Source organism: Athene noctua, chromosome Z, assembly GCF_965140245.1.
Source record: "Athene noctua chromosome Z, bAthNoc1.hap1.1, whole genome shotgun sequence".
Lineage (NCBI taxonomy): Eukaryota > Metazoa > Chordata > Aves > Strigiformes > Strigidae > Athene > Athene noctua.
In genome coordinates, this window is record NC_134077.1 from 39,455,446 (window position 1) to 39,470,470 (window position 15,025).

The 15,025-nt window shown below is 35.1% G+C and overlaps 1 protein-coding gene across 1 annotated transcript in view; it reads left to right on the top strand.

Moving 5' to 3' along the window:
* The window catches only part of SLCO4C1 (solute carrier organic anion transporter family member 4C1), a 32,426-nt gene extending 18,138 nt beyond the window's left edge, over positions 1 to 14,288 (top strand). The window contains exons 8-13 of the mRNA XM_074932225.1: positions 1,836 to 2,031; positions 6,547 to 6,700; positions 8,136 to 8,323; positions 10,371 to 10,435; positions 12,283 to 12,420; positions 13,536 to 14,288. Coding sequence (XP_074788326.1) covers positions 1,836 to 2,031; positions 6,547 to 6,700; positions 8,136 to 8,323; positions 10,371 to 10,435; positions 12,283 to 12,420; positions 13,536 to 13,660 — 866 coding nt within the window. The 3' untranslated portion in view covers positions 13,661 to 14,288. The remainder of the gene's footprint in view (positions 1 to 1,835; positions 2,032 to 6,546; positions 6,701 to 8,135; positions 8,324 to 10,370; positions 10,436 to 12,282; positions 12,421 to 13,535) is intronic.
* Positions 14,289 to 15,025: the final 737 nt, after the last annotated feature.

A 15,025-nucleotide genomic window follows, 5' to 3' on the forward strand; every position in this document is an offset into this window, starting at 1 on the left:
CTGTTTGAGGTATTCGTGAATAAACTTATATGAAATGCAGGTTTCACAGCAGAAACAGTATTTTTATATTATTCTGGCCTGCCCTGTGAGAACCTTAATACTTAATTCAAGGGTGCAAATCTACTTGTTTTCTCTAAGTTCAGAAGACTTGATGCTCATACTCCAAAGTAGAATGAGAATTTTGTGTGCTGCTGAAACTGTAATTTAATCTTTTTGTTCTTGGTGAAAAACATTTTATTTTTCCTAATTTAAAGTCAGCTGAAGGAGCATTAAGCCTTAGTCCCGATTAAAGGAAGTGAGGTAAAGGGTGGCTGGAAAAATCCAGTGCTTACTGCAAGTAAGGGGTTGACTTGGCCTTTCCCTTCTTCAATTTCACCATAACGTTGCAGTGAGATATCTTACAATAAAATGACTATTCAGGATATATTATAAAACATGTAACTACTTCTATGATTGGCTTACTGTCACTTATTTCTATTATCTGATATGCAGAAGTAATAGGTAGTACTCAGGAAGGCTATGAAAAATTGAGCACTGGAGAAACAAATAGAAAAATCTGATGGAAGAGCTGCACTAGGAGTCATATGATTAACTCTGACACAATTACTTCTGAAAAACAGCAACTAGATCAAAACAGATAGTCCAACAGATGCTTGCAATATGACAGAAAATATTTCTGGAACATGTCTTGCTAAATTGCTTCGTCTGTGTAGTGCTGCAGTATAAGCATATGCTAGCTGAAGTGCTCTTTCTCCAACAGAAATGTGTTCAGGAGGGACTTTCTGAATGGCTTACTACCCTGCATAATACTAGATAGTGCTATTACTATTCAGACATGATTGCTTCAAAACAAAGTATCTGCAAATTTGACATAGAAATACATTGGAATATGTGTTCAGTTGTTAAACAGTAATCAGCAGTGAAGTGGAAAACTGAATGTTCTTTTTTTTTGTCTATGGACCTTGTGTGAATTTCATTTAATTTGCACTGAAAATATTGACAGTGTTAATCAAATGTACAGCTTTAAAGAAATGCCCCAGCTAATGTTGAAAGCTAGCTGTACCTGAACTAATGTTGAGCTAGCTAGTCTGTGTTACTAATGACCATGGTAAATAAACTACCTTTGACTACCGGCATCTGTGGCCTGCGCAGTTCTGCCACTGTACCTGAACTGTCTCTAAAATTAGCTGTCTTGGGTCAGTGCAAGTTATGCTGAATTCTGTGTTGTGTTATAGATTAGCCATATAAAAATGATCACTTATGTATCTGGAATCCTAATGGTGCAAAGAGGATAAATATGGACTATGTGGACTATGTGAGCAAAATGATCCACTGATTTAGACTTCTAAAAATCTTTCTGTAGATGCCTTATAGAATCTTGTGCTGTTTCTTGTATAATAGTGCTTATGTTCTCTTATTAAAAAGTTCAATAACACAAATTTATAACAAAGAACATGTTCATGAGAAAAAAACACAGGAGCAATGAAAGAGAATTTTCTATTTTCATGAAGTGGCCTGCTGGTGTTCAGATTCCTGCCCAATATGTAGTAAATTTAAGTAATCTAGTTTTGCTGTGTTGAACTTGGGTTTTGGCAACTCTAAATTATGCTGTCCAGAAGTTGAACTGGAAAGGCTAAAGATAATGTAAGGATAGAATAAATTACTCATGCCAACAGATTCTGGTAGTATGGTTTGAAAATGACATCACATGGACTGCATCTCAAGATACAGGTAACTGTTGTGATTTTATTCTTAAGATAAAATTTCACTCTGAATCGCTTCACTAATTATATCTTGCATTTTTGTGTAATTACTGGTGTCTTGTTTTCCTCTAGGGCTTGTATTAATTCCAGCAGCAGCAGTAGGCCAAATCATAAGTGGCATCTTGGTTTCCAAGTGCAGAATGGATTGCAAAAGCATAATCAAGTTCATGATAGGCACTTGTTCAGCAGCCCTACTATTAAACACAGTGTTTTTATTTGCTAAATGTGGGAATGAAGCTTTTGCAGGTGTCTCTGAAACATATAATGGGTAAATATATTTTAATGCACTTTTGGGTTTGCTGTTAGTATTTAAAATAAATAAGCTACATCACAGAATATGAAACCTTTAAGAATGTCATATTTTACCTTAATGTATGAGACTTAAATGTTTTATGGAACTCTAAAACCTTGTTCTTGGAATCTTTATGTAATAGATGATTAAGAAAATACGTTGCCAACAAAATGTTCTGAGCAGACTGGACCTGACTGAGAAAAAAAATCCCAGATTCTGTAACTGTAGCCATGGTATTGACTACAGCTAATTTTGTATATCTGTAGAAGCAGCATGTGTTTTGTATCTTGTTTTACTAACCAACTCTTGACAATCTGGTCATTTGTTACTGGGGGTCTGCCATGTGCAACAATTTCATGAGAGAGCACCAAGGTGCACTGCAACTTAAACTGATGGCAAATTTTTCCCTAGAAAATGAAGTAATTATTGTAGCACCACGTTCTAACACATCTAGCTTCCATTTACAAAGTAAGCTTTTTTTTTTTTTCCTGCTGGAATGGCTGATAGAGGTAGAAATTTAATACAAAGAGAGCATAGCTCAGTGACCCAAGTTGAAGAATAAAATGGGTGGAGTAACAAGGTTAACTGAAACATAATTCAAAATATTTTTGGCTAACATGTAGGAAAGACTTATCTAAACAATATGTACTTTTCTTTCCCTTAAGCAACACAATTCTCATTCCTAATGAGAATGAAATCTATCACTTATTTTTAGATATTTGTAGTAACTATAATAAAAATTTTAGGATGAATATTCTTGTTGCTGTGAACAAAGCATAGACTGGAAACAGTATGGCAGTGGGGAAAGTCAGAAAAATGGAAGTAAAAATGAAGCAAGATGAAAAAATAAATATCTGCAAGGATAAGGATTCTCTATAGAATGGATTTAAAAACATGACAACACTGAATGTGGTCAAATCACCACCATAGGCACTATGTTGTATAAAATGCCTTATTAAGGAAATAACTGTAAGATTATAGTGTTTCAATTCTTGTCATCTTAAATAGTACACATTTCTATAGCATGAACAGTGTTTAAAAGCAGGAGAAAGGCAAATAGCTTGCCAAAACTGTGCTCTCAAGTGGATGGTTACTCTGTCATGAATTGACAGATCCAGAGGCAACCCCAGCTGTTTGAGGGTCTGCCAAAGAGCCAGATGCTGCTGTGCAAAATAACACTAGTAGCCTGGTAGCTAGGGACTGCTAGCTTCCATTTTCCCAAATAGCTCATTTTAGAAAAGGGTTAGGTACCGCTATCTTGTAAAAAAGCAGAACCTGTAAGTTATGCTCCAATGCATAAGAAGGCATTTGAACCTAAATAGGATGGAAAGGAGAATCTTTGCACTTTACTGACACAATAGCATGAAGTGCACCATAAAAATACAGAAGATATGTTGGGAGAGAAATTGGATTTATGGCCCCTAATGCACATGCAAGCTGGTAATACTTCTAGGAAAAAATCATAAACATCTAATCAACCGTTAGGTTATATGGTTTCTTCACTTGATCTTTATGATGCTTTTTGAATTACTTAAAATGAACATATAACAAATAGAAGAATGCAGGAAAATTGCGTCTTACTTACGGAGGCTACTGAGTGCACAAATATCACAGAAGATGAGGCCTACTAATTTTCCTAGGCCCTTTAAGGGAATCATAATGCAAAGAGTGATGTGAAAGACTGACCAGATATTTCTCAGGTCTCATTTATGTAAATGTGAAAACAGTAGAATAGATAACCTTAGGTTAACAGGACAGAAATTCATAGGTCTTAAGGACAGTAGTGATTAAAGTAAGCCAGCTTGCAGTTCTCTAATGGAATAGAAATTTAATGGCATGATACTTTAACCATTCATTTGTATTTCCTTTTCCAGAAGGCATACAAATTCCATACAATCAAATTTCATACACTGTTGACTGGGGAAAAAAAAATTCATAAAGACCAAGTTACCACTCATTCTGATTCCATCTTTACAATTTGCTGTATCAATTGACAGTATATTCAAAGGCCACTGTTGACATTCAACACTTAAAACATGGCTCTGCTTTAGTGTGTGAAAAAATGCTAGCTGTAAGATTACGTAAGTAGACATTTCAGAACTGTGAAAACTACAATGCAGACTGATTTTTGAAAGTTTATAGCCCCATATTGAGCAAAAGAATCTGTATGTGGCAACTGAATACTGAAGAGGTCATACAGAAAATAGTATCTGAAGTTATCCATATTTTTATACCAGGTCCTATGATAATAAGCAGCTGACAAAAGTTGAATTAATTTTTATCCTAAGTTAAATACAGTTAACTTCTATTTAATAGCTTTGTGTAACTTCAGCAGTTATGTAGTTTAACTGTGCTGAAGACATCTTACCTACAGCAACTTGGAGTTAAACAGTCGTGAAATAACTCTCAATTCGGTATCCATTATAAAAAATGCTTCAGTTTTATCTAATTCACTGTTACATGTTGGTCTATAGTTTGTTGGACATGTGACCTGCATCAGAGTAGTTAGTGGCACTAAGTGCCAGTTCTGAAACTGAAGAAATGAAGGAATAAGCAACTGAAATATGTAGTAGCAGCTTTAAAAAATTAATGTTTGTGGAAGAATGGCCAAGTGTCTGACTCCTGCTTATGCTGTTGAACAAATGCTTCTGAAAGAATCAATTATGAAAGTGCTCAGAGAATTGACTTAAAAATGAATCTGCATCAATTTTATGGAGGCTTTGAAATTCTTCATGGCAATCGTTCTCCTGCTATTGAAAAATAGCTTGGAGGTGGGGTGGTGGGGAAAGCTTCTGTAAGTGTAGTGCCAGAACTGCATGAGTACAGGGTTACTTCTGAGTTCATATGTTAATGGACAAAGTATATTGTCTCTCTTTATTACTCAATTAGGCTTTAAGCAGAACTAATGTGGTTTACTTCATCTAGTAAACACTTCAGAGAATTGTTTTTATCAAATTCTTTTGCCCAATATTTCCCTGAAAACCTGAAGGAACAGAAATTATCATGATTATTGTAGTTCTGTTCATTCCCACAAGTTGCTGGGACTCCTTATTTTGTTTTGCTTTGAAGGTATACACAACTCATAGAGCTTTTAAAGACCATTTAATGATCTCATCTGCTAGACCTCTTTAGAAAAGTGTTGTTAGAACAGGAAGTTCCATGTCATAAGAACCTATGTACACTAAACTGTATTTCTTCTGTATTTTAATATTTTTCTCTGACCATGCATAACTAAAGTTCAGTCCCTCTTTGTAGGTCAGGGAAGTGAGAGAGATTGTCTGCATGTGTAAACAGGACAAATCTTGCCACTGAACTCATTAAATACTTCTAGGCTTGACATGTCTTACAGCCTAACAAGGCACTATATGAACAAATATATGATTAATGGATTTGCTTATGGTGCACTGTAGTGCTTTAAGCCAGTGCAAACTAACTTTGATTCTTTTATGTAAGAACTAATGTAACAGTAGGGTTCAACTGTACTATAAGCAAATGAAGTATATAGGTAGTTATGATGTCCCTAATATTCCATGTACAGTTTGAATTCTATGTAAGTAATCAGCTTGATTCCTAGATACGTTATTTCTCCTCTTAGTATTTGCAACTATCTTAAAATATCTTGAAGAAACCAAGCCTTCAGGTGATGACTCTGGAACTTTCAGTTTACAGTACGGTACTTAAACTTCTTGTTGTGTCAGTGTCTTGGTTTCAGGTGACTGAACTCAGCCTGTGAAGCTTTTTACTTATTAATGCACTACTATTAGAGAAAAAAACAAAGGCTGTTTTTATTCTCTGCTGTTATGTCTTAAGAAGGTCCCCCCACATCCCAAACTGATTTTTTCATACTAATAATATAGTGGGACTACTTCAAATACAACCATACTATGGCCTATACTGGAATTAAATGCTTAAATTGAGAGTAGTTATAGTAAGCAAGAGGTAGTTTTATTTATATGTCATGACACTTTGAATTTAACATGTGCAGTTGTCTTGGTGCTGGAACAATATACATGTCTCCATCGCAGTGTTAAAAATAATAAAAATGTAGTGGGTTTGTTACTGTACTTGAATCCAAAACAGGGAAAAAACCTTGGAATATGGTCAGTAGAATAAATAACACCGTCTTGTTGCATTTTTTCTTAAAACTGTAAATTGAACAAATTCAAATGTGCGGGAGTGAGGAGATGATCTAAGATCAGAATTGGGTTGAGACACAAAATTTCATCACTTGTTTTGTGAATTAAAATTGGAGGAATAATCTATGAAAGAAACAATAGCTCAAAAATAACTTAGAGAATAAATGGGAATATTTTCTAGAGTTGTAACTACTAGGAACAGGGCTTATTTTTAGACAGTTAAGTGCATATATCACCTGAATTGAATAATTTGGGATTTTTTCCTACAAATGCTGCCCTGCTTATTTATGTATCTGCTGGTTTTAAATTACTTTATTAATTTTATAACTTTTATCTATTAACTTTTACCTTTCAGAACAGGCATGCTATATAACTTAACAGCTCCATGCAATGCAAACTGTAGATGTTCACGCTCTATTTACTACCCAGTTTGTGGCAGAGATAAAGTCCAGTACTTTTCTCCCTGTTTTGCAGGATGTGCATCACATCTCTTCAACAACATAAAAAAGGTATTTTACGCTGACATGGTCTGGTTTTGTTCCTGCAAAATGCATTCTCTATCAAAAACATTCTTCATTTAGTATGTCAGGAAATTGCAGTATTTCTGAATCTAAGTGATAGTTACTACGAGAAAAAGTGGTGTGGATTTGAAGCAAATGTCTAAGTAGGACGAATGTTGGTATGTGTCAGAGTCCAATACTCTGATCAAGTGCTTTTAGATATTCCATTTGTTAAGGGTGTGTTGTTTAATGTCAGATTTACTTGCCTGATGACAATTTATGTCACACAGGATTTCTGAGTTAGCAGTGATATAAAATATACTGAAAACACAATACAAATGTGTTACACTTAGCAAAATACAGCAATTATAGTACACAGTTCAGTCACAATACTAGTGTGATCCCCATTACTGGTCTCTATAACATGCTGACCATCATGATGCTGGACTTTCCCAGTTGTTGGGAAGTCATACATGGATTGCAGCAAGCTCAAACCCATTTCTCTTTTTGAAATTCTGCTAGTTGTCTGGCCTTTTATACTCTGTGTTGGACTGAGTCACACTCCCTCCTATGCTGGTGTGGCTAATTTAGGGAGTTTTCACACTCTTAATAAACTCAGGGAGAATATTTACACAATCAGTTGATCCACTCAGCTGACATAGCAGGTTTTTTTCTGCATAGCTTTCTTTGCAACAGCTGTGGTCACTCACAGCTTTTATTGTTATTTGAGCTTCATGAGCAAATCATTCTTTCCCATCTTCTCTGAGCCTTCTTCTGTGGTAGGGGTTTTAGTCAGTCACAGTATGTTTCTCACTTCTGGAATGTCATGTTGCATATGTTACATCTACTAAACTTTTTAATGCTGAAAATACATTAAACCTGAACATACTTTAAATAGGTATCTATATATTAATAGAAAAAAAATCTTGTTTTGAACACTGTATCTTGCCCTTTCTTAATTGTGTACAGTAACTGGTGTTATCTTCACTGATTTGTAATAAGATAGAGTGCAAAAGTTAGCATTTCAAGGCTTACTCTAGAGCTTCTGGATATGATGCACTGCATATGGTTTTGCCTATAACTTTGTTAATAATTTAATAATGTATAATGTTAATACAATGTTAATAATTTAAATTATTTTATAAAATCTTTGGGTTTAAGTTTTTTGTGCTTGTACCTGCAAACTTGCTCCACACAAAATGGGGACTATCACTGTCTTTTTAGATCACAAAACCAAAAATAGCTTTTGCTCAGGTAAGCATGGTCAAGTTCTGCTGAAGCAGTTTTAAAAATGAGGGTTACGGTGTCATGTGATCATCAGAAAATGGACTGTTTCCCATACTGTAAATCAGGCTTTATTCTTGTATTCGGTGTGATGCAGACCCAATTAGTGTCACTTAGTGTCATTCTTGGAGCTAAATTTTGTTTTATAAATTATTTGTAGACTTATCACAACTGTTCCTGTATTCGGAAATTAGAAAGAGAAAATGGTTCAGAAGATTTTCTCTATGAAGCTGTCTCTGGGAAGTGTCCAACACAATGCAGATTTTTACCTTTATTCCTGACCTTCTTCTTTTTTACTGTTGTTTTTACATTTATGGCTGTTACTCCAACGACTGTGGCCATTCTCAGGTATGTTTTTTGGGCTGGGAAGTAGGTAGCATTCTTGAGAAAACTCAGATCAGTGAGATACACTAATTTGTTTTGCTTTGGAATGTGGACTTAAACCAGTGTGGATTTGCTCTGGTAGTACTTTGTGTAGTAAGCAGGCAGTACCTGAAGCAAAGGGTAGTCATACCACTGTTCACTGTCTCTGTAATTACATTTGGCTAGTAGATAGTTTGAATCTATTAAAAAAAAAAATCTTTCGTACTTGTAGCAAAATCCATATTTTATGAGAGCACTCCTGACTGCTCTAGTCAAAACAAGAAGGAATAAATATGCCATATGCTTGCATGAAGAAAATACTCAGCTAGCTTGTGTATCAGTAATGCCAGGATTTCAAATTGTATCAAGAAAAGAACAAAATAGCAATCAGTTTGTATATTAAACCTTTGATTCTTCTCTCAGTTCAGAACTGTCTTGCAAAATTGTAGTCTGTCAAGAATTGTAAACTGCCTTTCATACGATATTGATGTTGTATGTACGTATTGATGGTAGTCATTAATATAAAACATGACAGCATATATGTGGCTGTTAATCAGTGGTTTGACTGTCTTTCAAATTGCTGAAACTCATATGCATGAAAACTAGGTATTTTTTTGTTTTAAAACATGGTTGTCATGAAAGTAGACCTGTTTATGTTGAAACTTAACTTGTACCTCATACTTCTAGAGAGAAAATGTTTGTGATGCATGGGCATACATGAACTATTCACATGATGCTTTGGGAAAGTGTAGTTGGATACTCCTTTTGGAATTTTCTAGGCAGGGTGTTGGGGGAGGGAATGATATTGCAACAGTGCTTTGCAGTAGCCTCCTGTTTAGGGTTGGTGTAAATCTGGAATTAACAGCTTGCCATATTAGCATGGAGGCAGAATAATGTGAAGTGTTGCATTATCTTCAAAACTGAGCTGACATAGTTTATTTGATAATTCTAAGCAATAACATTTTGAATTTTGAATCCTTGTACCCTTCAAGTGAAATTGTGAAACAGTTTTTATGGAAGACAGAACTGCAGAGCAGTTTAAATGTGCAAAAAATATTTTAAATAGCTAAATATGAAGTAAATTACTACAGTATATTCAGATAGCTTTTCAGTGGGCCTATTCTGTGCAACTTCAAGTGTAAACCCATGTGTTTGTGACAGTGTTTTAGTGCTAGAAATAACCACCCATGCTATGCAAAACTCATTCTCCTTCCTCTACTTGCTTTTATGGGTAGGGGGATCCTAACAGTTACTGCTGATAAGTGCTCATCATGGATGTTTTTCTATGACTAATCCTCATAGATACTCCAGAATGAGGGAGTAACTCCTGAATGTTTAAATACTTTTTTTGTATTTAAGTGCTTCACTGATATTAAACAGTGCTGAAACTAAATTGTATAAATTAGTTCAGTTGTAATTAATCTTTGTGGTAGTATCTTTAAGACACTGTCAGGATAAAATGTTTTTTGCTGGAGAAATATCTGAAAGAAATGGGTAGGAGGTAAGGAGGTAAATTCTGCTAGTTATTAAATCAATATATCAATTTATGTAGCATAGGCTAGAACTGATTAATTGTAAGATCAGGTACTATATGTCAAGGTTATGGGAAATAAAACACTGTGCTGTGCTGAAGCTTAGTTTCAATTCATGTATTGCTGCTTTAGGAACAGCAGCTCAGAATTGCATCCTAGCACAGTCCTTAAAACCTTGGTTGTTCTGTGGAAAGAATGAATGTTCAACAGTATATTAAACAGTATATCAGGGTGTTGCTGGTAAACTAGATTTTTACTTATACTGTTTTATTAAACTAGTTCAATCTAAAATTCTTAGAGCTACTGGGAGTTGCCTCTATCTTTGTTCAAAACACCTCTTGAAGTTGTTTGGTTACTTGTTCTGCATGTTGGATTTCTAAAACCCTTTGCATTTAATAGGTTAAAAGACTGTAGTAAGACAAAGCATATTAACTGAGGGACAAAGCAGAGAAATGGAACAGTTTGTTTACTGAGTCTTAAACTGCAAACCTTCTCTACAGGTGTGTGCCAGATAAACAGCGCTCATTTGCTCTTGGAGTACAATCAGTATTTCTACGACTACTGGGTATGACTTTTTTGTTGAAACACTTGCATCCGAATAATCCATTTATTGAATGTTTTTTTTGAATTAAAAATAATGCATTAAGAGGCTTTCAGTGGAACTTGAAGCAGCCTGTCTTTGGCTTACAGATTACACTTGTAATAAGGCAGCTGCTGTCTGGGCTCAAATTCTCTTTAAGTAGGGCATTGTGTGCTCACTTTAGGTTTTCTTGTTATTGGCATGAGCAAAATACACGTAACAGTCATTCTTTCAGCAAAAGGCACCTGCTGTCACTTCCCTCAGAGGGAAGCCTAATTAAAAAGTTGCGATAAGAAAAAGTGATGGAAAAACAGCTTCATGCAGTTAACATCTCAAGTTCCAGAAGTTAAAAAAAGGTGACACCGTTTTATATAGTTTTATCCTTATTGGCCATGCCAGTATATTTTAAAATAGATAGCTAGAGTCTTCCTTCTACTCCCTTCCCTCTCAATTCCTTTGACTGATTTCACACTTTATTGACATTGTAGACATTTGTAAATAAATAATGGCTGAGTTTTTATGTAGGAAATCTAGTACTTAAATTCTAAAGCTCAGCATCTTCAGGGTCTCAGTAAGACAGGTAAATTACCTTAAATAAAACTTAAAGATAATTGTGGGTATCTGAACCACTCATTTGAATTTTCTAAGGCATATTTTCAGTCTTTTTTTAGTGTTAGACACTTTTAAAATGGCATATGTAATTCAATACTGGGTCAAGGCTCAGTTACTGATTAAATTTTTATGTCACTGCTTAGTACTGCAGCCATTCCCTGCCATTTGAGATCAAGTATCTAGTAGTGTGAGTTCTGCTTTGCTGGATCTACTGAAACTCAAATTAATGTAAGTCATTCTACCATCAAGTATAACAAGAGTAAATATCCTCACAGGTAGAAATTAGTTGGGCGGTAGTGTTAAGTGTTACATAAGGGCTCCTCTGTTTCATTTTACACAAAGCTATGTATGGCAGAGTATTAACTCTTGACTTCACTGTGGAGCAGAGAACTTTTTGCACTGCCTGTACTGACTGTGACTGTAGAAGGCAGCGACTAACAGCGTTACTACCAACAAGATATTTATGCCGTAGACTTGAGGAATCATGCATGGTTCCTAGCCAGAAGAGCTGTAGTGATGACATGGCTGCTTGTTAGCTCAAGAACAGTTTAGGCCTTGAGTGGGTTAGATAGACATGCAGTGGTGTACCTGAAGTATTTATTATAGATTTAACTATACCTGGATCCAAAATATTTGTGCTTTATAAAGCAGTGTTGTAACAAAAATCACACAAATCTAATAAATTCTATGCAGGAATAATTTTAAACACTACTCATTTTATGTGAAATTTTTCCTAGAAGCTTGGCTACATCTGAGGGATGGAAAAAAAAATTATAATTGAATATATTAACATAATATTTTTGTTCTCTGCATATGGAACAAGTTAGTATATATGATATGAGGATGGGGACTACTTTTACTTCAGTTAAAATCCTGCTTCTTTGATTAGATATTTTTCCCCCTTATTTTAATCACATTTTTATTTTCCAGTGAAAACTGAGGAAGTTATGAGAAGCTTAAGTCTTTGAACAAACCTCTTGCTTGATAAAGTGAGAGCTGCATAGAGAATTAACTGATACTCTATGCATTCTACCTATTAATTGAGAGCAATGGAAGAGGTACACTTGCTATGTAATATGGGACTTGCATTAAAATTTTTAGTGTGTGCCTCTCCTATTTTACTTTCCCCACCAGCTTGGCATTTCACTGTATGTGCATTAAGACTAGGTAAGACTTTTCCAGATAGCTCAAACGTTCTAACATGTTACTGTGGTTTTTAGGTACTATTCCTGGACCAATTTTGTTTGGTGTTGCTATAGACAACAGTTGTACTCTGTGGGATATTAATGAATGTAAAACTGAAGGAGCCTGTTGGGTTTATGACAATGAAAGAATGGCTTATCTGCTGATGGGCATAAGTAAGTGACTTCTTCATATTAAGTACATGTACAAGGTAATAGATACTTTGACCTTGATTGCTAGATAGGAATTATTTTTAAATAGACCCTTAAACTTGTATTTTTTAGCACCAGTGGGTTTTTTTTTTATTTTTTTTTGTGTAAATCATAAAAAGCAAAATATCATGGAAGGACCATGGCCACATTAAGTGGCTCTTAAAAATGACCTAGAAAACTTTTTTTTTATAACAATAATACAAAACAGTTTTGCTCTTCAGTCTTTCTTCATTGTCACACTTTACTAAATTTTAAGGGATTGGCACACATTTCAGTCTTACCTGGCTGGGTCTGTTGGCAGCTTAAGGTCTGAGGAGCTTTCTTCCTCTTGTCATGTTTCAGTTCTTTTCCCTAAATTAATACCAAGGTCTTGAAAATGTCTCAGAACACTAGTAAAAAAATGTTCCCAGCTTGTTTAACAGTCTCTTCCCTTCAAGCGTGAGGTATGCATGTCTGGGGGAGGGAAGGCAGGCTAAGCTTGCAGCTGTGATAACTGCTGTCGTCTTCTGGCAATTGTGATATTTCCAGTGCATAAACTGAGCTGCTAACATCTAATCTTGAAAGTGAAAATGCATGAATCACAACTTCAGGTTTCAGTATCTCATAGGTATATTTGTGATGCAATACAATCTCTCCTCTTCCCCCCCATCCTTTCCCTCCCAAATTGCACAAACACCATTGTGTACCAGTGTTGAGTAAATGGAACAACTCTTTAAGGTAGCTGAGGAGAGAATACTTGTATATGGGGAGTTTGAGAGGTAGAGAAAATATTGATGTGATGAAGAACAGTACTGAAACTAGAAATAAGGAAAATTTGCACTTCAGACTAGAATGGGGTGAACGAATACAGAACTGAAGTAATGACAATAGCTGCTGCAAGCAAGAACTGGCAAGCAGGTGAGGGGTCTGAAGTCACCAGAAGGCTGCCTTTATCTGCCCTTTGCAGTTCATGTAAAATACATTGAAATTCACAGCATCCATTTAAAAGTCTTACAGTGTAACTAACCCCCTGAAACTAAATGATTTTGTCTGCTATTGAAGGTGACTGCAACAAGGACTTTTCTATTCTTTGCATTCAGGTGCTGCTTGCAAAATCATCACAATCATCTTTGTGGTCACGGCAGTATGTTTGTATAAGCCTCCACCAACAACTGCAGCCCTGTCACAAAAGGATTCAGAAATGGTATCTGCTATGCACACATAAATCATGAGCAAATCAGGGTCTTTTGAAAGAAGACAATAAGAATAAGCCCTGTTAAAACACTTGTACATAAGTTCTTGTACACCATTACCTATATATCAAATATCATATTCAATTCTTGAACAACTTAAAATATGTGTGAATGTGTGTAGTGTTATCTAACTTGCTAAACCTACTTTTTAGTATTCCATTATGTATATCAAAAAAAGTGACATTTAAATTTGCAGTCTAATTTATAACTTAAGTGAAACAAGGTGGAATTCGCCAATCAAAAAACGAGGAAAAATGAGCTGAACTGGGCTGACTATGCCCCATTTCCCCCTGCTTATAAAGTAATACCTTAGTGAGACTAATGGGAGGAAGCACATAACTTGGTATATTAAAGGGAACTGTGGAAGTTTAAAATGGACTTACTTTATTGTGCACATAATCTGGTTAGTGCCTTAGTTGGGGATTTTGACTGTAGATTTGGAATATGCAAGTATGGGTGTATTTTTAAAAATATTTTGGCATAAGATCACTTTTTAGTATTTGTAGAAAATGTATGTAGCTATTATAGGATAGCTGGGTTTGTAACAGCAAAATATTTGTTAATTTAAGTACCTGAGTTTTTATCTTGAATATATACAGAAAGTTGCTGTCCAGCTGCTTTCTTTAAGCATTGTCAACATTTTTCTATGAAATTTGAAAATAAAACCTATTTTCTTGTCACTGCTGTGTATGCCATGTAATTTCTAAGTGACTGAGTTCTCGACTTCTTCAAGAAACACAATGCTGAAAGCTAGCAAAGAATATGTATGGAAGCATCAAAAGTAGGAGAATACAGCTTTAGTTGTTCCTTTTGACTTATACACTGCATGATATTAAAACAGTATTTATATAGTAAAAACAGATGTGCTATATAAATTAGCCACTCAATCAGATATAAAATTGTGTTGTCTGCTACTGAAATGTCATTCAATATTGTCTGGAAATTTTTAATGAGCGAGTTATCCTCTGCACTTGCTTTACTTTATTAATGTAAACTTTCTTTTTGTTGCACTGGCTATGCATGTTCCTTGTGTAGCAGTGTGTGCCTTTTTCATCTGGTTACATGGGCTGGACTCACTGACTAGTAAGATGTTTAAACAAGTGCAAGAGCAAAGGATTATGGCATATGGGTCATGTTTCATCTAATTCTTTAAATGCAGCTGTTAAACTAGGTAAATGTTAAGTATACAACTCAGGAAGAGGATCCTCCATAACTGTTTGGAAAGAACTATTGAGGAAATAAAGCAAAATAGACTACACCTCCTGAAAACACAACATGGCTTTTGAGATAGAGGAGGAAAGGGGCAGGATACAAAAACTGAATTTATGAATTTATTT